Raw genomic sequence first — 27,500 nt, 5'->3', positions numbered from 1 at the left:
TAATGGAGCGGAGGCACCGCTCAAACATATCCATTAATTCAAGGCTCTGTGCGGTGAGTCATCGATCATAGAGGAAAGTTATTTTGGGGTGCGAACTATCTCTTTTAGGCCAATTTTTGGAGGAAATAAAATCCATACGGCTTTAGAGAAAAGCAGCGTGCCAAGAAAGAACCACCAGGATTTGCATACTGTAGATAAGCAGATCTACAGATCTATAAGCAGATCTACAAGCTCATAGCACGGCACCGAGTGCCGCGCTATGAGCTTGTAGATCTGCTATTTTTGAAAAATCGTGAAAATGTGGCGCAAATCTTTGAATATATATTCTTTCAGAGCGAACATTTTTAACTCAAATCTTTGCTTCTGCAGGGGGTCCCCGGAACAACATAACATGAGGTTTTTCAGAAAACTGTCGGCATTTAGAAGGAATTTGTAGAATGGAGCTCAGGTGTAAATGGGTTAATGGGTTGAGCATGGATTACATTTCTCAGTCATCTGGAGATGCCAGCCTTTCTTATTTTTAAAGGACAATGTTCATGTTTTAGGATGTTATTAGAGAAACTAAAAGGTGAGTGTTAATTTTTTTTCATTTGCTGCTTTCTTTCATTTTAGGGATTTTAGCTGTTTTTGACAGGGGGGCGGGGGCATTCGAGCATGGGGCTAAATATGTATTTCTTTACAAAATTTTATAGTGATTTATTTTTATTTTATTTACTATAGTCCTACTAGACCTCAAGAAATTACATCTGGCCACAGAAGATCACAGGATCTACTGAATGTGAAGGTAGCCTACTGGGGGGAAGCCACACTGTGTGTCATAGGCTCAATATGCCAGTTTGACACATTCAGTAGATCCCGTGATCTTTTGTGACCGAGGCGCAGTTGGAGGAAACGCATCGACTCACTGGCCTTGGAACGTCTCGGGATCCCCCAGGGGGAAGTCACCAATGTTGCTCTGGAGAGGGAAGTCTGGAACACTCTGGTGGAGCTGTTGCCCCCGCGACCCGACTACGGATAAGCGGTTGAAGATGGATGGATAGTCTATTCTAAGATTAGAGCATTTGAAGTGGTCAGACTGCTGTAGCATTATGTGGTCAGACTGCTGTAGCATTATGTGGTCAGACTGCTGTAGCATTATGTGGTCAGACTGCTGTAGCATTATGTGGTCAGACTGCTGTAGCATTATGTGGTCAGACTGCTGTAGCATTATGTGGTCAGACTGCTGTAGCATTATGTGGTCAGACTGCTGTAGCATTATGTGCAGAAACATCTTCCATAAAACCCTAATCGACTCGGGATATTTCATATTATAAAAGTAAACGCTAAATCCTCAGTCTGTGGTTTTCCTTCACCTGATTGGCCGTATGTGACGGCGGGAACAACATCACTATGACATCATCATGTAATTTGCATATTGTGTTAATTGTTTAGGAAACAGCGGCAGGAGTTTTCAATCGTGAGATTGTATTTTTGAGGACGCATCCGTTTCGCCTTATAGCTTTTAACCGTTATTTTGAAAAATGTATCTGTTGAAAAATGTCAGATCTACAAGCTCGTAGCGCGGCACAAGAGTAAGTTCAGATCTACAAGCTCGTAGCGCGGCACAAGAGTAAGTTAATGTCAGATCTACAAGCTCGTAGCGCGGCACAAGAGTAAGTTAATGTCAGATCTACAAGCTCGTAGCGCGGCACAAGAGTAAGTTAATGTCAGATCTACAAGCTCGTAGCGCGGCACAAGAGTAAGTTAATGTCAGATCTACAAGCTCGTAGCGCGGCACAAGAGTAAGTTAATGTCAGATCTACAAGCTCGTAGCGCGGCACAAGAGTAAGTTCAGATCTACAAGCTTGTAGCGCGGCACAAGAGTAAGTTCAGATCTACAAGCTCGTAGCGCGGCACAAGAGTAAGTTCAGATCTACAAGCTCGTAGCGTGGCACAAGAGTAAGTTCCGCAGAGTTCTGTTTTCGCGGCCAAATACAGATTAAGTCTGTCTGTCCTTTTTAACATGAAAAAGTTTGAGCACCAGTGAGTGAGTGATTCACAGAAAACTGTCAGGATTTGGAAGACTTTTGGTAGAATCTGTTGTTCTCAGGTCTACAGACTGTCTGTTGTTCTCAGGTCTACAGACAGTAAATGGATCTGTTGTTCTCAGGTCTGTTGTTCTCAGGTCTACAGACAGTAAATGGGTTAGAATCTGTTGTTCTCAGGTCTACAGACAGTAAATGGGTTAGAATCTGTTGTTCTCATGTCTACAGACAGTAAATTAATCTGTTGTTCTCAGGTCTACAGACAGTAAATTAATCTGTTGTTCTCAGGTCTACAGACAGTAAATTAATCTGTTGTTCTCAGGTCTACAGACAGTAAATGGGTTAGAATCTGTTGTTCTCAGGTCTACAGACAGTAAGAATCTGTTGTTCTCAGGTCTACAGACAGTAAATGGGTAGAATCTGTTGTTCTCAGGTCTACAGACAGTAAATGGGTTAGAATCTGTTGTTCTCAGGTCTACAGACAGTAAATGGGTCTGTTGTTCTCAGGTCTACAGACAGTAAATGGGTCTGTTGTTCTCAGGTCTACAGGCAGTAAATGGGTCTGTTGTTCTCAGGTCTACAGACAGTAAATGTGTTAGAATCTGTTGTTCTCAGGTCTACAGACAGTAAATGAATCTGTTGTTCTCAGGTCTACAGACAGTAAATGGGTCTGTTGTTCTCAGGTCTACAAACCTGGGGGTCCTTGACATGAAAAAGGTTGAGCACCACTGACATAGAAACATGGGTTTTTCAGAAAAATGTTGGGATTTAGAAGCCTTTTTTTGTAATCGACCTCAGTCCAAAACGGGCTGATCCATGGCTGAGTGGTATCCTTTCTGAAGTGCAGCCTGTGATCAGTGTGACGTTTTATTGGCTCCATTAGTATTCCATAGTCCGCAAACACGACCACAAATGGGTTAATAACCTATGGCAACGTCTTACCATGCTTGGGCAGCAAGCATGGTAAGAAGCACAACATGCGTTGGGTAGAAGAGCAGGACGGTTGTTTCCGCTGCAGCAGCTGACGGCTCCCGTGTTGTTTCGACTCGGTGCAGACATGATGCAAAGGTATCGCATTTGGGTTTAATACAATGCATAATGGACAGATGTCTATGCATTGTCGAAATGTTCCCTTTCGTGCATGCAACAGCTGTGGTAGGCTACGTTATTGCATTTAGCTCCCTCCCCTGGTAGGCTACGTTATTGCATTTAGCTCCCTCCCCTCTTGTCTTTTTTGTTTTTAATGTTACTAAACTTTTCACCCGTTCCACCATACAGTCCTGTCCCCTAAGTTTCTTCCTCAATCTCAAAATGGTCTCTATGGGTTCTGAAAGGTACCTTTGTTAGACACACCCACAGACACACCCCCAGATTCTCAGCCACACCCACAGGTTTATTTTAATATGTGGAGTGTCTATTCAACCACCAGGTGGCTTCGACCCATGATGAGCAGAGCTGCACTGAGTGTTAGCTTCTAGCAATATGCAGTTCAACCACCAGGTGGCTTCGACCCATGATGAGCAGAGCTGCACTGAGTCTATTCAACCACCAGGTGGCTTCGACCCATGGTGAGCAGAGCTGCACAGAGTGTTAGCTTCTAGCAATATGCAGTGGTGGAAAAAGTATCACATTTTGTACTTGAGTAAAAGTATCAAGTATCAACACCACGGCAAACGATGCCGAACCACGCAACCACCCGTGGCGTCCCAGCCCCCTTTATGGCGAGCGGCCCATGACGTCAGCCGCTGCGGCTATACCCGATAAGAGGCTCGACAAGCCAAACGCTTATTGATACTTGGGCCTCGATAAATGCCGAACCGGGTTTGTAATGACCCGAATTTCGGGCTCCATCCCTAGTCCCCAGCTAAATGATAGTTTGCAACCAAATGGACCCTTATGGGTCTGTAACTCTGAGTGTGTACAAATGGAACCAAACGGACCCGTTAGTGTCCGTTTGGTTCACTCTCAGAGTTTGTACACGTTTGTACACTATCAGAGTTAAACTAACACAGATTTTACAATCTGAAATGGGGGTCCCAGAGATAGAAATGCCATTACATGGGGGTCCGTAGACTAATGCATGGTAAACTGGGGGTCCTTGAAACGAAAATGGTTGAAAATCACTGCTAGAGCTGTAAAGAACTCCTCTTATGGGGGTCTTTGGCATATATTTTCTAATGGGGGTCCGCGGGCTAATTAGTGTCATTTTGGGGGTCCTTGACATGAAAAAGGTTCAGGAACCACTGGTCTAGACACCTCAATTTTCCTCATCTTCCTCCTCCTCCTCGTCCTCGTCTTCCTCCTCAGAGCTGAAGGTCCTCATCTTCCTCCTCCTCCTCCTCGTCCTCGTCTTCCTCCTCAGAGCTGAAGGTTTTCCTCATCTTCCTCCTCCTCCTCGTCCTCGTCTTCCTCCTCAGAGCTGAAGGTCCTCGTCTTCCTCCTCCTCCTCCTCGTCCTCGTCTTCCTCCTCAGAGCTGAAGGTCCTCGTCTTCCTCCTCCTCCTCCTCCTCCTCGTCTTCCTCCTCAGAGCTGAAGGTGCCGTCGGGCAGGCTGTACACGCGGATCATTTGCTTGTTGGGATCTTTGAGGACGACGTACTTGCCGTCGTCCAGCCTGCGGCAGACGTCGATGAGACAGCGGAGGATTCCCCAGGCGTTCTCCATGCTCAGGCTGATCTGTATGGCCAGGTCGTGGGGCTTGAACCGCTGCGTGCCCAGGATGACGTGGCGGGCGGGGTTGGTTGCGTGGCAGCGAGACACGTATCCCAGCTTCAGGTAGTCAGACCTGGCCAGTATGGCGCAGCAGGTCCAGCGCGCCAGCTTGTAGCTGTTGTTCTTCAGCTCGGCGGCCAGGACGGCCGTCCTCTGGGAGTCCAGCTTCTGACGCCAGTCCAGTCCGTTGCAGTGCCTGGAGTCCCACTCGTTCAGGGCCTTTATGGTCATGAAGGACACCTCGCCGCTGGCTCCGGTCATCACGCCGTCGTGTTCACAGCGAACGACCAGCTCGACGTCCTCGCCTAGCTTCCAGAGGCGGTACCTGTAGGCGACGGAGGTCGTCGCGTCGCTCTTATCCACGTCTTCCTCCAGAAAAGGATTGGGGTTGGGAAACTTGTAGTCCTCTCGTCCCGTCCGCAAACACTGCTGTTTGAAGTTGTGGTTGATGTGCGTGGCCTCCATAGCCAGGTTACGGGGATGGTTGAAAGAACTGCCTTCCTCTTGGGGTGGCTCATTAGCGGTCTCACTCACAGTTAACAAATCAAAGTCACAGTTGTCTCTCTTGTCGAAGAAGAGCTTGTCGCCCACTTTCTGCACGACGATATCCCAAGAGTAGGCCGAGCGTGTGCAGCACATCAAGGTGGCCAAGATGGCATCAGTGGCAAACACGTTACCCTGGGTTTTAGCCAGCTTGCGAATGACGGGATCATCTGAGGTAGTGACGGTATGGAAGTTCTCTCTCTTGACGCTATTGAGTTGCCTTTCATTGCGAGTGTTGATGCGATCGAAAGCCTTGTCGTATTGCTTCAGCGTGCCGCAGCACTCGATGTCAATAGGATCTGAAACCTCCATGTATCTCATCTTATTCAGCCTCGGGAAGTCCATCTCTTCCTTCACCTCCCAGTCGCTCCTCACCTCGACCGAAGAGAATCTGGGCTTCAGCTGGGACTTCTGGAACCACTTCCGACGTTTGGCACCGTTGGGCGGGTTGGAATGAGGCAAGTTTCTGCGGTCCTTGTTGGGCCACCTTCGATTGAGGTACGGGCGGCGAGGGTACGCGCTCTTCGGCGGCCTGGCGGTGACTACCAACTTGAAGCTCTCGTCTTCGTCATCGTCGGCGGGGGCGCAGCCGAATAGACCACCGTCCGGAAACTGAGGGGAATATTTCTTTGTGTATCTCTTATCTGTATACGTTAAACCAGTCCAATCGGCCACCTTTCCCAAACGGTCCCCTTTGCTGAAGGGCTGATAGGGCATGTCTTTGAACCTCTCCGGGACGGCACAAGGGCCCCATCCCGTTGGATTGTCCTGGATCAAAGGAAAAGGGAACTTATCCATTATCTCTCTAGTTGTTACTTTTCAATTGTGCGTGGTCCGTTTTTGAGCTGCCTTGACACCCAGGTCTATGACGTCAGTCAGGATGTCACTATGATGTCAGTCAATATGACACCCAGGTCTATGACGTCAGTCAGGATGTCACTATGATGTCAGTCAATGCCTTGACACCCAGGTCTATGACGTCAGTCAGGATGTCACTATGATGTCAGTCAAGACACCCAGGTCTATGACGTCAGTCAGGATGTCACTATGATGTCAGTCAAGACACCCTGCCTTGACACCCTGCCTTGACACCCAGGTCTATGACGTCAGTCAGGATGTCACTATGATGTCAGTCAATGCCCCAAAATTGGAGGTCCATGACATGAGACTGCGGTCGGGCCTCCAAGTACTCTGAGCGCCAATAGTAGGTATCCATGGCAACCAATTGACAATGACATGGATGCCATTAACCCATTTTGGGCGGGAACCCCTTTTGGTGTTAGCATTATGTTATGCTTTAGCTATTGAAAAATAGCAGATCTACAAGCTCATAGCGCGCCACCGAGTGGCGCGCTACGAGCTTGTAGGTCTGCTATTTTTGAAAAATCGAAGAACGACTGACATAGAAACAGCTTTTTCAGAAAACTGTCAGGATGTAGAAGATATTTATAGAATCTGATCTCAGGTCAAAATGGGTTAAGGGCCCTTTTAACAGCCGCCCCAAGATTTCTTGACATCTGTTCAATACTAGGCCAATATCCATTTGGAACAATCCCAGTTCCAAAGCCCCTCCGGTTATACCTGTTGTACCCGTCTGTCTCTCTCTGTTGTACCCGTCTGTCTCTCTCTGTTGTACCCGTCTGTCTCTCTCTGTTGTACCCGTCTGTCTCTCTCTGTTGTACCCGTCTGTCTCTCTCTGTTGTACCCGTCTGTCTCTCTCTGTTGTACCCGTCTGTCTCTCTCTGTTGTACCCGTCTGTCTCTCTCTGTTGTACCCGTCTGTCTCTCTCTGTTGTACACGTCTGTCTCTCTCTGTTGTACACGTCTGTCTCTCTCTGTTTGTCACTTGTCTGCATGGGTTATTTTTATGCCCATAAGAGGATCTCACTATCCCATTCCTTTGTATGCCCAAATATGGAGTTCTGTGGCAGCCATGCCCAAATAATATGGAGTCCAGGCTAGTCTATGATGTCATACAGATTTTCATTCATTTAGTTTTAGTCATATTTTAGTCACCTGGAATGTTTTAGTGTTAAGGTGGCCTTACACTAGCCGATTTGTTTCAATCTGAAATCTGATAGCACCACACACTACAGGATAATCGGAGCGGGGCAGAGCAAATATCAAACATTCTTGATGTTGATCGGGCCGATCCCGATCGCGCTTTGAGCGGCCCCGAGCAGATCGATTGAGTCGGGCACCCCCGAGCGTCAAAAAATGCCCGATTATCGGCTAGTGTAAGGCCACCTTTAGTCTAGTTTTAGTCGGCTGATTTTACACTTGCTGAAAATAGCACTAGCGCAATAGCAATAGTGCTGCGACGCGTTGTGAGCTTGCAGATCTGCTATTTTTTTGCTATTTTCAGAATGCAACCAAGTGTAAGATGACTTACTGGATCTCTTCTCTACTGGGTCCCTTACTAACATTTCAGTCTAGTTTTTTATTTGTTGACGAAATTGTCTATGTTTAGTCTTCGTTTTAGTCATCATAGGTTAGTTTTCATTCAGTTTCCATTTAGTTTTCGTCAGTGAAAAAAGGTAGTTGACGAACATTCTGTCATAGTATTAGTTGTCTATACTCCTCTCTTCTGTCCGTTTTCCCCTTCACCCCTCTCTCTCCTTCCATCCATCCATCCATCCAGCCATCCATCCATCCATCCATTCATCCACTGACTCCTCTATCCATTCATCACATCCCCTCTTTTCTCTGAGGAGGAGGGGGGAGCGGATGTCTTTTTGCTGAATAGAGGAGCACACACACACACACACACACACACACACACACACACACACACACACACACACACACACACACACACACACACACAATGACAGTCACATCTCAGTGAATAGAGAATAGAGGAGCACTTATCTCCCTCTGAAGGCAGATGTACAGAACTCCTACAGAGAGAGAGAGACGCGAGAGAGAGAGAGACATGTTCAAGTTAAAGCTACGGTCTCTATGTTTTATGTTATTGCATTGACGTCTGAACTACAATAAACGCATTCCTAAAGTAGTACTTTATATATATATACTATATCTACTACTGAGAGTGAATTCTTTAAATTAATTTTGTTTTGACAAAAATGAATTAATAATAATACAATAATACTGGATCTCTTGTCCACTAGTCCCTTCCTAACATTGTATTTGTTGTCTTATAGTTTTAGTCTTAGTTTTAGTCATCACAGCTTGGCTTTCATTTAATCCATTGAGACCTGGAACGCATCCATGTCACGTTAGCGTTAGCGTTTTAAACATTATGTTATAATTTAGCTATTGAAAAATAGCAGATCTACAAGCTCATAGCGCGCCACCGAGTGGCGCGCTATGAACTTGTAGGTCTGCTATTTTTGAAAAATCGTTAAAATGTGCCTCAAATCTTTCCGAAAATTGTCATGATTTAGAAAACTTTTTTTTTTAAATTTCGACGTCAGGCCTGAATGGGTTAATTTCCATTTAGTTTTCGTCGGTGAATAAAGGGTAGTCGATGAACATTTCTCGTCATAGTATTCGTCGACGAAATCAACACGTGACAGTCGCCCACTCCTGACGGTCTGTTCCGCTCTGTTCTCTTACTCAACACGTGACAGTCGCCCACTCCTGACGGTCTGTTCCGCTCTGTTCTCTTACTCAACACGTGACAGTCGCCCACTCCTGACGGTCTGTTCCGCTCTGTTCTCTTACTCAACACGTGACAGTCGCCCACTCCTGACGGTCTGTTCCGCTCTGTTCTCTTACTCAACACGTGACAGTCGCCCACTCCTGACGGTCTGTTCCGCTCTGTTCTCTTACTCGACTCCCCGAAAGTTCAGCGGTCTGAGTCATACTGTATAGACAGTATATGACAAGCAGGTGCTCAAGAAAGCATCTTAACCCATTTTGGGCGGGAATCCCTTTTTGGTGTTTTAAACATTGTTATAATTTAGCTATTGAAAAATAGCAGATCTACAAGCTCATAGCGCGCCACCGAGTCGCGCGCTACGAGCTTGTAGATCTGCTATTTTTGAAAAATCGTGAAAATATTTATTTCAGAAAACTGGAGGATTTAGAAGACATTTTTTAAAATTTCGACGTCAGACCAAAATGGGTTAAATTAGAGCAGACAGCTCCCAAACCCCTAAACCGGGACTATGTATTACTGCCTTCCGGCCAGTAGCTAAAGACCCCCGTTACTAAAAATAACAGGTACAAATTCTCTTTTATACCTCTTATATACCTCTTTATATTCTCTCTTATACCTGCCTCCATCCGGGCCATCAATGGGGGAAGCAGGAGGAGGAGGAGGAGGAGGAGGTAGCTGGCTGCCGTGTAGTTTATACCTGCCTCCATCCGGGCCATCAATGGGGGAAGCAGGAGGAGGAGGAGGAGGAGGAGGTAGCTGGCTGCCGTGTAGTTTATACCTGCCTCCATCCGGGCCATCAATGGGGGAAGCAGGAGGAGGAGGAGGAGGAGGAGGAGGTAACTGGCTGCCATGTAGTTTATACCTGCCTCCATCCGGGCCATCAATGGGGGAAGCAGGAGGAGGAGGAGGAGGAGGAGGTAACTGGCTGCCGTGTAGTTTATACCTGCCTCCATCCGGGCCATCAATGGGGGAAGCAGGAGGAGGAGGAGGAGGAGGTAGCTGGCTGCCGTGTAGTTTATACCTGCCTTCATCCGGGCCATCAATGGGGGAAGCAGGAGGAGGAGGAGGAGGAGGAGGTAACTGGCTGCCGTGTAGTTTATACCTGCCTCCATCCGGGCCATCAATGGGGGAAGCAGGAGGAGGAGGAGGAGGAGGTAACTGGCTGCCGTGTAGTTTATACCTGCCTCCATCCGGGCCATCAATGGGGGAAGCAGGAGGAGGAGGAGGAGGAGGAGGAGGTAACTGGCTGCCGTGTAGTTTATACCTGCCTCCATCCGGGCCATCAATGGGGGAAGCAGGAGGAGGAGGAGGAGGAGGAGGTAGCTGGCTGCCCTGTAGTTTATACCTGCCTCCATCCGGGCCATCAATGGGGGAAGCAGGAGGAGGAGGAGGAGGAGGAGGAGGTGGTAGCTGGCTGCCCTGTAGTTTCAGGGTCGGGTGGTGAGGATAGATGTAGTTAACACTTGGTGCACTTTTGGTTCTAGTTGCACTTTATATTTAAAGGTAATGATCTGCTTCTTGTGATAATGCGTATGTCTGTTGTTGTTGTTGTTGTTGTTGTATGTTTCACTGTGCTAAAAGCATGGAATACGGATGTGTAATTAATTACAGGAAACTCCCGTTAAACTTTCCAACAAACTCCGGTAAACTCCCGAATTGTACCATCACACCTGTATAGTAGCGTATATTACTGTATATGTACCATCACACCTGTATAGTAGCGTATATTACTGTATATGTACCATCACACCTGTATAGTAGCGTATATTACTGTATATGTACCATCACACCTGTATAGTAGCGTATATTACTGTATATGTACCATCACACCTGTATAGTAGCGTATATTACTGTATATGTACCATCACACCTGTATAGTAGCGTATATTACTGTATATGTACCATCACACCTGTATAGTAGCGTATATTACTGTATATGTACCATCACACCTGTATAGTAGCGTATATTACTGTATATGTACCATCACACCTGTATAGTAGCGTATATTACTGTATATGTACCATCACACCTGTATAGTAGCGTATATTACTGTATATGTACCATCACACCTGTATAGTAGCGTATATTACTGTATATGTACCATCACACCTGTATAGTAGCGTATATTACTGTATATGTACCATCACACCTGTATAGTAGCGTATATTACTGTATATGTACCATCACACCTGTATAGTAGCGTATATTACTGTATATGTACCATCACACCTGTATAGTAGCGTATATTACTGTATATGTACCATCACACCTGTATAGTAGCGTATATTACTGTATATGTACCATCACACCTGTATAGTAGCGTATATTACTGTATATGTACCATCACACCTGTATAGTAGCGTATATTACTGTATATGTACCATCACACCTGTATAGTAGCGTATATTACTGTATATGTACCATCACACCTGTATAGTAGCGTATATTACTGTATATGTACCATCACACCTGTATAGTAGCGTATATTACTGTATATGTACCATCACACCTGTATAGTAGCGTATATTACTGTATATGTACCATCACACCTGTATAGTAGCGTATATTACTGTATATGTACCATCACACCTGTATAGTAGCGTATATTACTGTATATGTACCATCACACCTGTATAGTAGCGTATATTACTGTATATGTACCATCACACCTGTATAGTAGCGTATATTACTGTATATGTACCATCACACCTGTATAGTAGCGTATATTACTGTATATGTACCATCACACCTGTATAGTAGCGTATATTACTGTATATGTACCATCACACCTGTATAGTAGCGTATATTACTGTATATGTACCATCACACCTGTATAGTAGCGTATATTACTGTATATGCTGCTAAACTTGAGGTTTACAAGCAAATCTAGTGCCCATAATTGCCCGTTAACTCCTCTTTTCATGCAGTGTTTAGTGTATTGTGTCTTTTAGAGGTTTTATTGCCTGCTGTAAAATGAACTGCCCAGCTTGGGGGGACATAATAAATAAAGTTGCCCCTGACCTAGGGCATTCACTTCTAGTCATTTTTACTAGTTGACTAGTTGCCTAGTTTACTAGTCGACTAGTCGACTAGTTGTTTAACTACCTATTATGTAAAAAATAAAAAAAAATAAAAAAAAAATAAACTTTTGTTTTATTTTATTTTTTTAATAAATATTTGTACATTGAAAAACTGTGTACATGGTGACTATAACTATAATCTACCTGATCTTGAGGCCTACAAAAAAACAAACAAAAAAAACCCGTATCAACTAGTCAACTAGTACCAACAAGGTCGACTAGTGGATTTACTAGTCGACTAGTAAACTAGTCGACTAGTTGCTTAATGCCCTACCCTGACCGACAGACGAAGCTGGCAGCGGAGCCGGAGTACACGGACGTGTCCGTGTCGGCGGTGGAGCGCGTGCGCGCTCTGGGGAAGATGGCGTGCAGCGTGGACATCAACGAGGACGTGACGCCGCGCCGCTACTTCCGCTCCGGCGTGGAGATGGAGCGAATGGCCGCCGTGTACCTGGAGGAGGGCAGCCTGGAGAACGCCTTCGTCCTCTACAACAAGTTCATCACGTGAGAACACATTACGCAGTCCTGCTACACACTGTGGGGGGGCGCTGTTGTTATACATTATTAGTTATTACATTCTAACTGTGTGTGTGTGTGTGTGTGTGTGTGTGTGTGTGTGTGTGTGTGTGTGTGTGCGTGTGTGCGTGCGCGCGCGCGCGCGTGCGTGCGTGCGCAGTTTGTTCGTAGAGAAGTTGCCTCGACACAGAGACTACCAGCAGTGTAATGTTCCAGAGAAGCAGCTCATCATGAAGGTACTGTACATATCACTGCTCTCAGACATAGTACTGTACATCAGGGGTTCTCAACCCGTGGGTCGCGACCCCTCGGGGGGTCGCCAGATTATTTTAGGGGGTCCCCAAATTATTTTCAAAAAAAAAAAAATATTTTCACGATTTTTCAAAAATAGCAGACCTACAAGCTCGTAGCGCGCCACTCGGTGGCGCGCTATGAGCTTGTAGATCTGCTATTTTTCAATAGCTAAATTATAACAATGCTTAAAACACCAAAAGAGGTTCCCGCCCAAAATGGTTTAAGGTTATTGTAGCAGTCAATTTATATTGGGGGTCGGGAGGGGGCGGGGCGGGGGTCCCGAGACATTGCCAAAGCATTTCCGGGGCTTCCCCGGCCAAAAACGTTGAGAACCCCTGCTGTACATCATACTGTACATGTCAGACATGGTACTGTACATGTGGTCACTGTGGAGCAGAAACTTCATATCTCCATATTCTAAGTTTGTGTGTGTTGCTGCACCCGATCCCCGCCTTATCAATCCATTGAAATGGTCAAGTTGTCATGAATTGTCACCCATTCGTCTGGGCCCAGTAGGTCCCTACTGGCCTACCAGGAGATTCTGGTAGGCGCTGTCAGCCAGTTCTATCGTTGACACCATGTTAATGCCTGTGCTGTCACGTGAGGGTTAGGGTTAGGGGGTTAGGGTTAGGGTTAGGGGGTTAGGGGGTTAGGGTCAGGTTTAGGGTTAGGGTTAGGGTTAGGGTTAGGGTTAGGTTTAGGGTTAACCCTAACCCTAACCCTCACGTGACAGCACAGGCATTAACATGGTGTCAACGATAGAACTGGCTGACAGCGCCTACCAGAATCTCCTGGTAGGCCAGTAGGGACCTACTGGGCCCAGACGAATGGGTGACAATTCATGACAACTTGACCATTCAATGGATTGATAAGGTGGGGATCGGCTGGTTTTATGTGGTCACTGTGGAGCATAAGGGAAACTTTGACAGGAAAAGACTCGCTCACCGTATAGAAAATAGTAAAAAAGTAAAACTCCTTAAACTGAGATTTAGAAAAATATTATTTCTTTATTTTAACATGCTCAAAGTGCTCGTGCTCAACGTGCAATTAAAAAGCAAACGTTTCGTTCCTAGGACCTTCGTCAGTGCTATATGATTTTCACAGACACAGAACTTGCTCTTAAAGAGCTCCAAAACAATACAGCTCAGGTGCTGAGAATTGCTGATTGCTAATTGATGACATCACCAGATGGTGGGGCGTGGACATTACAGAGATTACAGAGATTTACATTACAAATTCACAAAGTTATATAGGAAACAAGATTACTGTATACATCACATATTGACAGACTAATACAATCACTGGAGCAGAAACTTCATATCTCCATATTCTAACGTTGTGTGTGTTTGATGTGGTCACTGTGGAGCAGTAACTTCATATCTCCATATTCTAACGTTGTGTGTGTTTGATGTGGTCACTGTGGAGCAGAAACTTCATATCTCCATATTCTAACGTTGTGTGTGTTTGATGTGGTCACTGTGGAGCAGAAACTTCATATCTCCATATTCTAACGTTGTGTGTGTTTGATGTGGTCACTGTGGAGCAGAAACTTCATATCTCCATATTCTAACGTTGTGTGTGTTTGATGTGGTCACTGTGGAGCAGAAACTTCATATCTCCATATTCTAACGTTGTGTGTGTTTGATGTGGTCACTGTGGAGCAGAAACTTCATATCTCCATATTCTAACGTTGTGTGTGTTTGATGTGGTCACTGTGGAGCAGAAACTTCATATCTCCATATTCTAACGTTGTGCGTGTTTGATGTGGTCACTGTGGAGCAGAAACTTCATATCTCCATATTCTAACGTTGTGTGTGTTTGATGTGGTCACTGTGGAGCAGAAACTTCATATCTCCATATTCTAACGTTGTGCGTGTTTGATGTGGTCACTGTGGAGCAGAAACTTCATATCTCCATATTCTAACGTTGTGTGTGTTTGATGTGGTCACTGTGGAGCAGTAACTTCATATCTCCATATTCTAACGTTGTGTGTGTTTGATGTGGTCACTGTGGAGCAGAAACTTCATATCTCCATATTCTAACGTTGTGTGTGTTTGATGTGGTCACTGTGGAGCAGTAACTTCATATCTCCATATTCTAACGTTGTGTGTGTTTGATGTGGTCACTGTGGAGCAGAAACTTCATATCTCCATATTCTAACGTTGTGTGTGTTTGATGTGGTCACTGTGGAGCAGAAACTTCATATCTCCATAATCTAACGTTGTGTGTGTTTGATGTGGTCACTGTGGAGCAGAAACTTCATATCTCCATATTCTAACGTTGTGTGTGTTTGATGTGGTCACTGTGGAGCAGAAACTTCATATCTCCATATTCTAACGTTGTGTGTGTTTGATGTGGTCACTGTGGAGCAGAAACTTCATATCTCCATATTCTAACGTTGTGTGTGTTTGATGTGGTCACTGTGGAGCAGAAACTTCATATCTCCATATTCTAACGTTGTGTGTGTTTGATGTGGTCACTGTGGAGCAGAAACTTCATATCTCCATATTCTAACGTTGTGTGTGTTTGATGTGGTCACTGTGGAGCAGTAACTTCATATCTCCATATTCTAACGTTGTGTGTGTTTGATGTGGTCACTGTGGAGCAGAAACTTCATATCTCCATATTCTAACGTTGTGTGTGTTTGATGTGGTCACTGTGGAGCAGAAACTTCATATCTCCATATTCTAACGTTGTGTGTGTTTGATGTGGTCACTGTGGAGCAGAAACTTCATATCTCCATATTCTAACGTTGTGTGTGTTTGATGTGGTCACTGTGGAGCAGTAACTTCATATCTCCATATTCTAACGTTGTGCGTGTTTGATGTGGTCACTGTGGAGCAGAAACTTCATATCTCCATATTCTAACGTTGTGTGTGTTTGATGTGGTCACTGTGGAGCAGAAACTTCATATCTCCATATTCTAACGTTGTGTGTGTTTGATGTGGTCACTGTGGAGCAGTAACTTCATATCTCCATATTCTAACGTTGTGTGTGTTTGATGTGGTCACTGTGGAGCAGAAACTTCATATCTCCATATTCTAACGTTGTGTGTGTTTGATGTGGTCACTGTGGAGCAGTAACTTCATATCTCCATATTCTAACGTTGTGTGTGTTTGATGTGGTCACTGTGGAGCAGAAACTTCATATCTCCATATTCTAACGTTGTGTGTGTTTGATGTGGTCACTGTAGAGCAGAAACTTCATATCTCCATATTCTAACGTTGTGTGTGTTTGATGTGGTCACTGTGGAGCAGTAACTTCATATCTCCATATTCTAACGTTGTGTGTGTTTGATGTGGTCACTGTGGAGCAGAAACTTCATATCTCCATATTCTAACGTTGTGTGTGTTTGATGTGGTCACTGTGGAGCAGAAACTTCATATCTCCATATTCTAACGTTGTGTGTGTTTGATGTGGTCACTGTGGAGCAGAAACTTCATATCTCCATATTCTAAGTTTGTGTGTGTTTCCCCCCCGTAAATGATCGCCCTACTTGATCATACTACAGCGTCACACAGGAGCAGATCTACAAGCGCGAAGCTCGAGCTTGTAGATCTGCTACTTTTGCTGTTTTTTTGAATTTTGAAATCCTGGAAAGTAACAGTTTTGAACATATGTGACCAGATTTGACTGAGAGCCTGTCATTGTGCAACCTCCAGCTTTTCACCAGAGGAGACAAACCTGATTTAAAAAAAAATATATATATATCCAAAATGAGTCTTCTGCATCCTGACAGTTTTCTGAAAAAGCTATGTTTCTATGTCAGTCGTTCTTCGATTTTTCAAAAATAGCAGACCTACAAGCTGGCGCGCTATGGGCTTGTAGATCTGCTATTTTTCAATAGCTAAAGCATAACATAATGCTAACACCAAAAGGGGTTCCCGCCCAAAATGAGTAATAGTAGGGGTGGGACGATATGGGTTCCTCACGATACGATATATATCGCAATATTAGGCCCTCGATAACGATAATATCACGAAATTCGATATATTGCGATATTTGCGATATATTGTATGAAATCTCATCAACGATATATCACGATATCTGCAACTACAAAATACTTGGAACTGAAAAAATGCAGCATTTTGTATTCCCACAAAGCTGTTTGGAGACTTTGGACAAATCACCATCCAGTAATTCAGTACTTCTGGTTGCTGTGGAATCTGAGTGGGATTTGCTTTATTTTAGCTGTCATTTCATCCTTTTCTATGTTCATCACTTCATTATGAACAACATTTCAAATTTCAAAAAAATATCCGATATCGATATTTTAATAATCAATATTGATTATTTATCGCGGGAGGACGTATCGATATATATCGCCATATCGATATTTCAGCACACCTCTAGTTAATAGCACATGGGCAGACTCTTCACATACCAGAGCATGGTGTCTGAAATAAATGTCAGAGCTGATATCTACATTTAAATATGAAATAAATGCTTAAACATGTAGCTAACCAGCTACTGGTTAGTCAAACTGAACAAACAATATTCAATTTGAAGATTTGATTCCCTGCTTTAATATGACATGGAAAAAATAAAATGAATTATAATCCAACTAGAAAAAGTGCCCCTCGGGGCACAGGTCTCCACCAGGGCAGGTCAGGTTGTGGCCTCCTGGTGGCGCTATAATAGGCCAATGTGAAAAGGGTACAATTTCTTCTTACGACTTGGATGGCAATTGGATGATTTGAGGCATTTTGTTCCAAAAAATTGTTTTGCAAAGATCCACCTGTTGGTGGCGCTATAACAGGCCAATGTGAAAAGGTGGGATATATTCCTCAGCCTAGTAGGAACGTCTGTGAAAGATTTCACGCTGCGTTCATGATTTGAGGCTTTTTGTTCAAATCGGGCCAATCCTGCAAATTTTGAAAGTCACTGTTAGCCAATCAGGATGGAATATGCAATATCGGATTGATCTGACTTGATCACATGACTATAGAGATACTGTGTAACGATTTGCGGGATTTTTGGACAAAATATGGAGGAGTAATATCCACAAATGTGTTTTACAAAATTCGGCCTCCTGGTGGCGCTATAACAGGCCGTTCTGGAAAATGTGGGGCAGAGGTTCATCGTTGGCATCCAGGGAGTGTGTGTGCAAAGTTTGGCATGGATCGGGCCAACGGTGCCGGAGATTAGCTGGTAACAGACGGACGGAAGGACACACACACACACACACACGGACACACACACGGACGGAGTGCAAAACATACTCTCTCCCCATGCCTTCGGCCTGGTGGAGACAATAACTGTCTGACTCTCCCATTCACGGTGGGTCACAAAGGAGGTTTTGCACCCGACGGAGATGTCATAACATATAATCTAAACTCAAATCAAATAACTCTTCACTCCACTCAACATTTGTTTTTACCAACAGCCTTTTGCAACCAGTCATTGTCTCCACCAGGCCGAAGGCATGGGGAGAGAGTATGTTTTGCACTCCGTCCGTGTGTGTGTGTCCGTCCGTCCGTCCGTCCGTCCTTCCGTCCGTCCTTCCGTCCGTCTGTTACCAGCTAATCTCCGGCACCGTTAACCTGGTCGATGCCAAACTTTGCACACGCACTCCCTGGATGCCAACGATGAACCTCTGCCCCGCATTTTCCAGAACGGCCTGTTATAGCGCCACCATGAGGCAGCTTTTCACATTTTTTACCTAAAACTGCACCGATCTGCGTGAAACGTTGCATGCACACTCCCTAGAGGCCAAGGACAAACCTTTGACCTGCATTTTCCGCATCTGCCTTTTATAGCGCCACCAGGAGGCCGACTTTTGTAAAACACATTTTTTGATATGACTCCTCCAGATTCTGTCCAAAAATCTCACAAATCATTACACAGTATCTCTATGGTCATGTGCTCAAGTCGGATCTGTCCGATATTTCATATTCCATCCTAATTGGCTATAATTGGCTTTCACAGTTTGCAAGATTGCCCCGTTTTGAACAAAAGCCTCAAATCATGAACGCAGCATGCAATTTACGTGAAATCTTTCACACATTTTCTTACTAGGCTGAGGAATATATCCCACCCTTTTCACATTGGCCTGTTATAGCGCCACCAACAGGTTGATTTTTGCAAAACACATTTTTGGAACAAAATGCCTCAAGTTATCCAATTGCCATCAAAGGCAAACATGTTTATATTACTCCTAAACATTTTGCCAAACATCTCACACAGTCCTATCCTCCTGGTGGAGACCTGTGCCCAGAAGGGCACTTTTTCTAGTTAGTGATGTCATTAATGTGACACATCACAATTAGTTTCCTGCATGATGGACGTCCGGCCTCCAAAACCCTGAAGCCTAGTTTATGATTCCTCAACAAAATAACATTTGTCTTTCTGTTTTTTTCTCCGTCTCACTCTGACTTTCTGTCTCTGTCTCGCTCTGTCTATTGCTTTCTCTGTCTCCCTCTGTCTCCCTCTCGCTCTCTGTCTCTGTCTCTCTCCGTCTCTCTGTCTCTCTTCTCTGTCTCCCTCTCGCTCTCTGTCTCTGTCTCTCTCTCGCTCTCTGTCTCTGTCTCCCTCTCGCTCTCTGTATCGCTCTGTTTCTCTGTCTCCCTCTCTCTCTCTGTCTCTGTCTCTCTCTGTCTCCCTCTCTCTCTCTGTCTCTGTCTCTCTCTGTCTCTCTGTCTCTGTCTCCCTCTCGCTCTCTGTCTCTGTCTCTCTCCGTCTCTCTGTCTCTCTTCTCTGTCTCCCTCTCTCTCTCTGTCTCTGTCTCTCTCTGTCTCTCTGTCTCTGTCTCTCTCTGTCTCCCTCTCTCTCTGTCTCCCTCTCTCTCTCTGTCTCTGTCTCTCTCCGTCTCTCTGTCTCTCTTCTCTGTCTCCCTCTCTCTCTCTGTCTCTGTCTCTCTCTGTCTCTCTGTCTCTGTCTCTCTCTGTCTCTGTCTCTCTCTGTCTCTCTCTGTCTCTCTGTCTCTGTCTCTGTCTCCCTCTCGCTCTCTGTATCGCTCTGTTTCTCTGCCTTTCTCTCTCTTCAGAAACTTCAAGAGGTGGCGTTTCCTCGTAATGAGGAACTGAAAAAGCTGCTGCAGGAGAAATACAACAGGGAACACACAGAATACCTCAGAGTCCAGGTGTGTGTGTGTGTGTGTGTGTGTGTGTGTGCACATATCCACAGGAAGTAAATGGTGCATTTATATAGCGCTTTTATCCAAAGCGCTTTACATAGATTGTGCATTACATTCACCCATTCACACACCGATGGCGGAGGAAACCATGCAAGGCACCAACCTGCACATCGGGAGCAATTAGGAGTTCAGCGTCTTGCTCAAGGACACTTTGACACTAACTCCTCTGGGGGGAGTGGCTGGGAATCGAACCGGGAACCTTGTGGTTCCCATCCGGCCACTCTAGCCACTGCCGCCCTACTTTTGTACTTTTGACCAGGGGGTGCAGGGTTTATTCCCGTCGTGCAGAAACCTCCCATCATCTCCGAGGAGAAAAGCCATGGTCACTCACAGTCTAATGGGGCGGGACTTCATGGTCACTCACAGTCTAATGGGGCGGGACTTCATGGTCACTCACAGTCTAATGGGGCGGGACTTCCGTTCCGTCTAAGCGGTACTTTCCCCGGAAACTATCTTTTTCGATCAATCAATGGCAGCACTGAGACACTCAACCGGTGATTTGAGATCGGCGGCGCCGTTGATTGCAGTGAAGAAACAAGCAACCGGGTTTATGAAAGCTAGCCTAACCCATTTTGACCTGAGATCAGATTCTAAAAATGTCTTCCTGACATCCTGACAGTTTTCTGAAAAAGCTATGTTTCTATGTCAGTCGTTCTTCGATTTTTCAAAAATAGCAGACCTACAAGCTCGTAGCGCGCCACTCGGTGGCGCGCTATGAGCTTGTAGATCTGCTATTTTTCAATAGCTAAAGCATAACATAATGCTAACACCAAAAGGGGTTCCCGCCCAAAATGGGTTAACACTCCGATCGCCCGGGGTTATTTAATCCATTAAATCATAGCGGCCAGCGATTTATAGCAGCGGAGCACATTTAGCGACGGACCGGATGTTATCCCGGATGTGGCTGAAGTAGCTTAACACTTTGAGAGCCCACGCAATACTGCCCAAAATCACTTTCACCTAGAAAATCCATTCACATTTTTTATAATTCAGCTGACTGTGGAGACACATGCTGGAACTCTTTACTTTGAAATGTTTTATAGTTTCTGAGTTATTTAATTTAAACGCCAAATGCATTCTCAATGGCGAAAACACAAACTTTGGCACCATGTGTTAAAAAAAAAAAAAAACGTCTTGGGCTATGCACGTGCGGTAATACCCAGGACGTCCACAGACGTTTTGGGCACAAAATGTGTTAGTGTAGCCAAAACACTCACTCTCGAGGCGATCGGCAACAACGGGAGGTATGATTAATTCTAACGCAACTAGCGACAGGACCGCGGTGGGCCGTCTAATGCATAATCTATTCTTATAATTGGACGGAATGATTTAGATCAAGAGTTATTCAAGTTTTAAGATTTTCGATCTCGTCGGCTAAAATGGGGGTTTTGATATCAATAATTTCCGTCCTTTTGATCAATCTCCGTCTTGAGCGCTGGGCGTTACTAATTGATAGGGCGGAGAACTCCGTCCTGTGCGCTCAGGGTGTTAAATGGCTATTCCGGCTATTTAGCTTGTAGATCAGCTAGTTAAAAACAAATACAAAATTAAGAAAATGTGGAAAAATGTTTTCCACATTTTTTAACAGTTAAAGGACCACTTCACCACTTTACAACCTATCTTCATATAATAGGTCCTCATTAATAATCATGATAAAATGGCACAATTTTTTTCTACTCAGTCTGTGTCTCATAGGAGGGCTGTGGGCAGTTTAGAAACCGTCCTCCAGTGACATCATCATTAGGCAGATTTTTTTTTACAAAATGTTTAGATTTTCATTTTCGCATTGCAACTTTCCAGGACTAGAAAGCCTGCAGTTTGTATTAGCTTGTATTCCCCATCGATGATGTCACTGGAGGACGGGTTTCGGAACTGCCCACAGCCCTCCTATGAGACAGAAAAAAAGAGTAGAAAAAAATTGGGACATTTTTTCATGAATATTAGTGAGACCTATTATATGAAGATAGGTTGAAAAGTGGTGAAGTGATCCTTTAAACATCACAAATCTTGTATGGAGTTCCTGGCATGAATATTTTCAGAAGGGCGTAACTATGCAGACTACTACATATTACGTTTTTATTTGGGGGTCCTTGAAATGATAAATGTTTGAGAATCACTGGTTTAAACAACATTACACAATACGCAATAAGAACACTTCAGAAACAAGCCCAAAAAAACCCACAACTACCAATATTTTCAAGCAACTTTTCAGAAAAACAAGCCCAAAGTCGCTTATTCTAAGCGGACATGGCAAACCTGGTTGATTGACCTGTGCGTTCCGTTTCTTCGCAGAGCCAGTCGGGGGTGGTGGATGGGTGTGGCCAACAGCTCGAGCATCTCTCCCTATTGGACGAGGACAGACAACGCGCCTCCCTATTGGAGGAGGAGAGACAGCGTCTCTCCCTATTGGAGGAGGAGAGACAGAGGGTGGCGTCTCTACGGCGGGCGCAGATCGAATCGGAGCAGTTCCGCTACTTCGAGGACCAGCTTCGTCGCCAGGAACAGGCCAATAGGAGAGAAGAGGAGGCGGGGCAAAAGGTGCGTTAAATCGGCGCCATGTAACTTGTTTTAAATTAATAAAATGCAATATTGTCCAATCTGTATGTGGAGTATGTTAATACAATATAACTTGTACAATAGAGGGTATGCGCGTGACATCATCATCAAACCCGGACGTTATGCAGGAATGCCTACTGATCGAGTGGCAAAAAGCTACTTTCTGGCCTTGACAGCCCATACATCCAAACAGAAAAGTGGGGGTCTGTGGCCCAATAGAGATAATTCTGGGGGTCCTTGACATGAAAAAGGTTGAGCACCACTGACATAGAAACATGGGTTTTTCAGAAAGAAAATAGGATTTTGAAGCCTTTTTTTTTTAATCGACCTCAGTCCAAGTTAAGCATGCGCATACCCTCTATTGGGGTGGTGTGCATTTTGTCTCTTCTATTGAGACATTTAGATCGTGTCAAAATCTTGTACAGGATGAGGATCTGACACGAATTTTGACCTGATGGTCAACATTCAATTTATCCCCTGAGCAAGCAGGCAGGCTCTATAGACGTCACACCGATGAGCACCAGCATGCACGTGCACCCCTAATTTTTTTCTGTCGGAATGACAGAAAATGTCACAACTGTTCCTAGAATTATCTGCTATTAAAAGCGATTGGCAAGGAAGTTAGATTCATCATTTAAAGGTATATTCAGTGATTTCACTTAATTCAAATATCACTTATTTTTTCTTATTTTTTGGATAATCCTCCCTACTATAAAGTGTGCTGACCATATAAGGAGTTCCTCCCTGTCCCCAGTGAGCCCCTGGGGTCAAAAAACCCTAGTTTCGGTTTGGGCTTCGGGTGGCAAAGCCTTCATCCAATCAGGATGAGAGGGGCCTTCCTCCAATCATGATCGAGTGGGGCGGGCCTTTTGGTGCACGTGCTGTTGGTCTGTTGTACTTCCCCCACTGTAGAGCGTGTGCATGTGCACATCTTGTTACCGGGGCGGACCGGAGGGTTTTCCAAATCACCCAAATCACTGAATGCTCCTTTAATCATAATATGTTCATGTCGCACAAATGTAGCAAAAAACAACTCCTCCACACGCTCATCGCGATCAGCTATTGTTTCTTTTCTAAATGTTTGAAAGTGAAAGTGGTTCCACGTGTCTGTGGGTTTTATAAATATTTAACCAATTTAAAGTATTAACAAGAGCCTGTGACTAAATAATTAACCACATTTGGTCCATTTGGAACAACAGAGGTCATGTATTGTTTTTCCATTTCCTGAAAAATAATGGTTTGGTTTTTGGAGGTGTCTGCCCGACAGCAACCATATAACCATATGGACATTTTCCTAGAGAGTTGTTAATCACGTTAAATCCTTTGTAAAAAAATAAATATATATATATTTAATATCCTGTGCCTCCTCTGAAAAGGTAGCTGGTTTTAAAACAAAGCAGTATTAACCCATTTTGACCTGAGATCAGATTCTAAAAATGTCTTCTACATCCTGGCAGTTTTCTGAAAAAGCTATGCTTCTATGTCAGTGGTTCTTCGATTTTTCAAAAATAGCAGACCTATAAGCTCGTAGCTATGAGCTTGTAGATCTGCTATTTTTCAATAGCCAAAGCATAACATCATGCTAACACCAAAAGGGGTTCACGCCCAAAATGAGAATCTCCTCTCCTCTCCTCTCCTCTCCGCAGGTGGAGCCCAAAGTGCCTGAGGTGACGGACGGCTCTTGTCTGTCCCAGCAGCCAATCAGAAATCACGTTCGGAACCCGGGGGCGGACCCTAACAGGAACAAGCCGTCGGCGCGCCCTCTCAACAGACCCACCCCCACGCTCACTGGAGTACAGAGTGAGCACGCACACACACACACACACACACACACACGCCTCAGATGTCTCTACCATTATTGATCGACTGTACATTATATAATCTATTCTCACTGTTGAAGGCCAGTTGATACCGTACCTGTTTTATTCTCATATTCGCTGTGTCGCTGTATTTATTGATAGATAGTGGACAGAACCACTTATCTCCATATTTTAACTATTTATGTAATTTATTTTCTTCCGTAAACGAATGCCCTACTTAGTCATGCTGCTACATTTTGTGCTGTCACACAAACGTAGGAGAAATAGGCCAAATAGCAGCTATTTCTGCTATTTGAATCCTGAAAAGTGACTGTTTTAGACATCATTTCCAGAGACGATATGTTGACTGAGATGTGTGGTGTAGTGTCAGACGTTATGTTCCATCCATCGGTCCATTTTCAGTCACATCACAGAATCCCAGACTTCCCTTTTCTACCAGGACCCATTGGCCACAGGCCAGCTGTACCTGAAGGGATTCCCAGGCCAGTGTGGAGATATATAACATCCATCCACCCATCCATCCATCCACCCATCCATCCATCCATCCATCCATCCACCCACCCATCCATCCATCCACCCACCCATCCATCCACCCACCCACCCTATATATATATATATATATATATATATATATATATATATATATATATATATATATATATATATATATATATATATATATCTTATTCGTCTCTCTGTACTCTTACCTGTATCCATTCTCTATTTAAATCTGCTACTGCTGTTGCTCTCCCGAATTTCCCCACCGGGAAAAAATCTCATCTTTCCGTGTGTGTGTGTGTGTGTGTGTGCCTGCGTGCGTGCGTGCGTGTAGCTCCTCGTACCGAGGGTCTCAGGAGGGTGATCGTGCCCAGAGATCTGACGTATCGCTTCCTGCTGCTAGCGGACTCCAACACGGCCAGAGGACTGGAGACGTGTGGCATCCTGTGCGGAAGACTGGTGAGACCAACCTCCTATTGTCACAGGTGTCTGGGAGTGGCTTATTGTCGGTGTCAGCACAGGTGTCTGGGAGTGGCTTATTGTCGGTGTCAGCACAGGTGTCTGGGAGTGGCTTATTGTCGGTGTCAGCACAGGTGTCCGGGAGTGGCTTATTGTCGGTGTCAGCACAGGTGTCTGGGAGTGGCTTATTGTCGGTGTCAGCACAGGTGTCCGGGAGTGGCTTATTGTCGGTGTCAGCACAGGTGTCCGGGAGTGGCTTATTGTCGGTGTCAGCACAGGTGTCTGGGAGTGGCTTATTGTCGGTGTCAGCACAGGTGTCTGGGAGTGGCTTATTGTCTGTGTCAGCACAGGTGTCTGGGAGTGGCTTATTGTCGGTGTCAGCACAGGTGTCTGGGAGTGGCTTATTGTCTGTGTCAGCACAGGTGTCTGGGAGTGGCTTATTGTCGGTGTCAGCACAGGTGTCTGGGAGTGGCTTATTGTCGGTGTCAGCACAGGTGTCTGGGAGTGGCTTATTGTCGGTGTCAGCACAGGTGTCCGGGAGTGGATTATTGTCGGTGTCAGCACAGGTGTCTGGGAGTGGCTTATTGTCGGTGTCAGCACAGGTGTCCGGGAGTGGCTTATTGTCGGTGTCAGCACAGGTGTCCGGGAGTGGCTTAATGTCGGTATATCAGCCGGTAACACACGGGAGTCTATATCCCCGTTTCACAATGCGCTAGCCGCTAGACCCCTGGGAGATGGAGTCTATATCCCTGGGACCCCTGGGAGATTGAGTCTATATCCCTGTTTCACAATGCGCTAGCCGCTAGACCCCTGGGAGATGGAGTCTATATCCCTTGGACCCCTGGGAGATGGAGTCTATATCCCTGTTTCACAATGCGCTGGCTAGACCCCTGGGAGATGGAGTCTATATCCCTTGGACCCCTGGGAGATGGAGTCTATATCCCTGTTTCACAATGCGCTGGCTAGACCCCTGGGAGATGGAGTCTATATCCCTGTTTCACAATGCGCTAGCCGCTAGACCCCTGGGAGATGGAGTCTATATCCCTTGGACCCCTGGGAGATGGAGTCTATATCCCTTTTTTTTTTTACACGTGTTTGCATGCAACACCCGAGCACAACCAAACCCGAGCACAACGTGCGGGATGCGACCTGGTGCCAACAGGCGTGGTGCGACCTGGTGCCAACAGGCGTGGTGCGACCTGGTGCCAACAGGCGTGGTGCGACCTGGTGCCAACAGGCGTGGTGCGACCTGGTGCCAACAGGCGTGGTGCGACCTGGTGCCAACAGGCGTGGTGCGACCTGGTGCCAACAGGCGTGGTGCGACCTGGTGCCAACAGGCGTGGTGCGACCTGGTGCCAACAGGCGTGGTGCGACCTGGTGCCAACAGGCGTGGTGCGACCTGGTGCCAACAGGCGTGGTGCGACCTGGTGCCAACAGGCGTGGTGCGACCTGGTGCCAACAGGCGTGGTGCGACCTGGTGCCAACAGGCGTGGTGCGACCTGGTGCCAACAGGCGTGGTGCGACCTGGTGCCAACAGGCGTGGTGCGACCTGGTGCCAACAGGCGTGGTGCGACCTGGTGCGAACAGGCGGGATGCGACCTGGTGCCAACAGGCGTGGTGCGACCTGGTGCCAACAGGCGGGATGAACCGAAGGGAATATATACATTCAAGTCTGAACGCAGCTTCAGTCCTAAGCCCTAACCACACCAAAGGGTCACCATGCAACTCCTTGGGTCCAAACGGTTGCAAGGAGTTAACGCTAAAACCGTCTCGACCCTTTGGTGTGGTTTGGGGCCATTGAATTCCATGCGTTGAATCACTAGGGTCAACGTGGGTCAACGTGCAACAAGACACATCACACCGCAGGGACAACGCTAAAACCGTCTTGACCCTTTGGTGTGGTTATAGGGACGGGAACCCCTTTTGGTGTTTTAACTAAGCATTATGTTATACTTTAGCTTTAGCATATCGCAGATAGCAGATCTACAAGCTCATAGGCGCGCTACGAGCTTGTAGGTCTGCTATTTTTGAAAAATCGTGAAAATGCGGCACACATCTTTGAATATATATTCTTTCAGAAGACTTTATTTTATTTTATTCGACGTCGGGCCTAAATGGGTTAAGTCCACAAAATCAACACTGGTCTCTCTCTCTCTCTCTCTCTCTCTCTGTCTCTGTCTCTCTCTCTCTCTCTCCTCTCTCTGTCTCTCTCTCTCTGTCTCGCTCTCTCTGTCTCTCT

At 45.5% G+C, this 27,500-nt stretch overlaps 1 protein-coding gene and 1 pseudogene across 2 annotated transcripts in view; one reads left to right on the top strand and one right to left on the bottom strand.

The window, feature by feature from the left end:
- The window catches only part of LOC306919619 (AMSH-like protease), a gene marked incomplete at its 3' end in the record, with an annotated part of 29,156 nt that extends 2,249 nt beyond the window's left edge, over positions 1 to 26,907 (top strand). Inside the window, exons 2-8 of the mRNA XM_079532374.1 lie at positions 12,270 to 12,487; positions 12,660 to 12,735; positions 19,779 to 19,874; positions 22,221 to 22,466; positions 24,131 to 24,284; positions 25,137 to 25,261; positions 26,449 to 26,907. Of these exons, the coding sequence (XP_079388500.1) occupies positions 12,270 to 12,487; positions 12,660 to 12,735; positions 19,779 to 19,874; positions 22,221 to 22,466; positions 24,131 to 24,284; positions 25,137 to 25,261; positions 26,449 to 26,907 (1,374 nt within the window). The remainder of the gene's footprint in view (positions 1 to 12,269; positions 12,488 to 12,659; positions 12,736 to 19,778; positions 19,875 to 22,220; positions 22,467 to 24,130; positions 24,285 to 25,136; positions 25,262 to 26,448) is intronic.
- LOC306919618 (eukaryotic translation initiation factor 3 subunit D-like) lies at positions 4,383 to 11,947 on the bottom strand (annotated as a pseudogene). Its single transcript has 3 exons — positions 11,925 to 11,947; positions 9,497 to 10,382; positions 4,383 to 6,046 (listed from the first exon to the last, which is right to left on the bottom strand). The product of its transcript is annotated as a eukaryotic translation initiation factor 3 subunit D-like (transcript).
- Positions 26,908 to 27,500: the final 593 nt, after the last annotated feature.

Source organism: Electrona antarctica, assembly GCF_951216825.1.
Source record: "Electrona antarctica genome assembly, contig: scaffold_699, whole genome shotgun sequence".
NCBI classification, from domain to species: domain Eukaryota; kingdom Metazoa; phylum Chordata; class Actinopteri; order Myctophiformes; family Myctophidae; genus Electrona; species Electrona antarctica.
The sequence above is the reverse complement of the archived record's forward strand: the minus strand, read 5'-3'. Positions and strand labels throughout refer to the sequence as shown.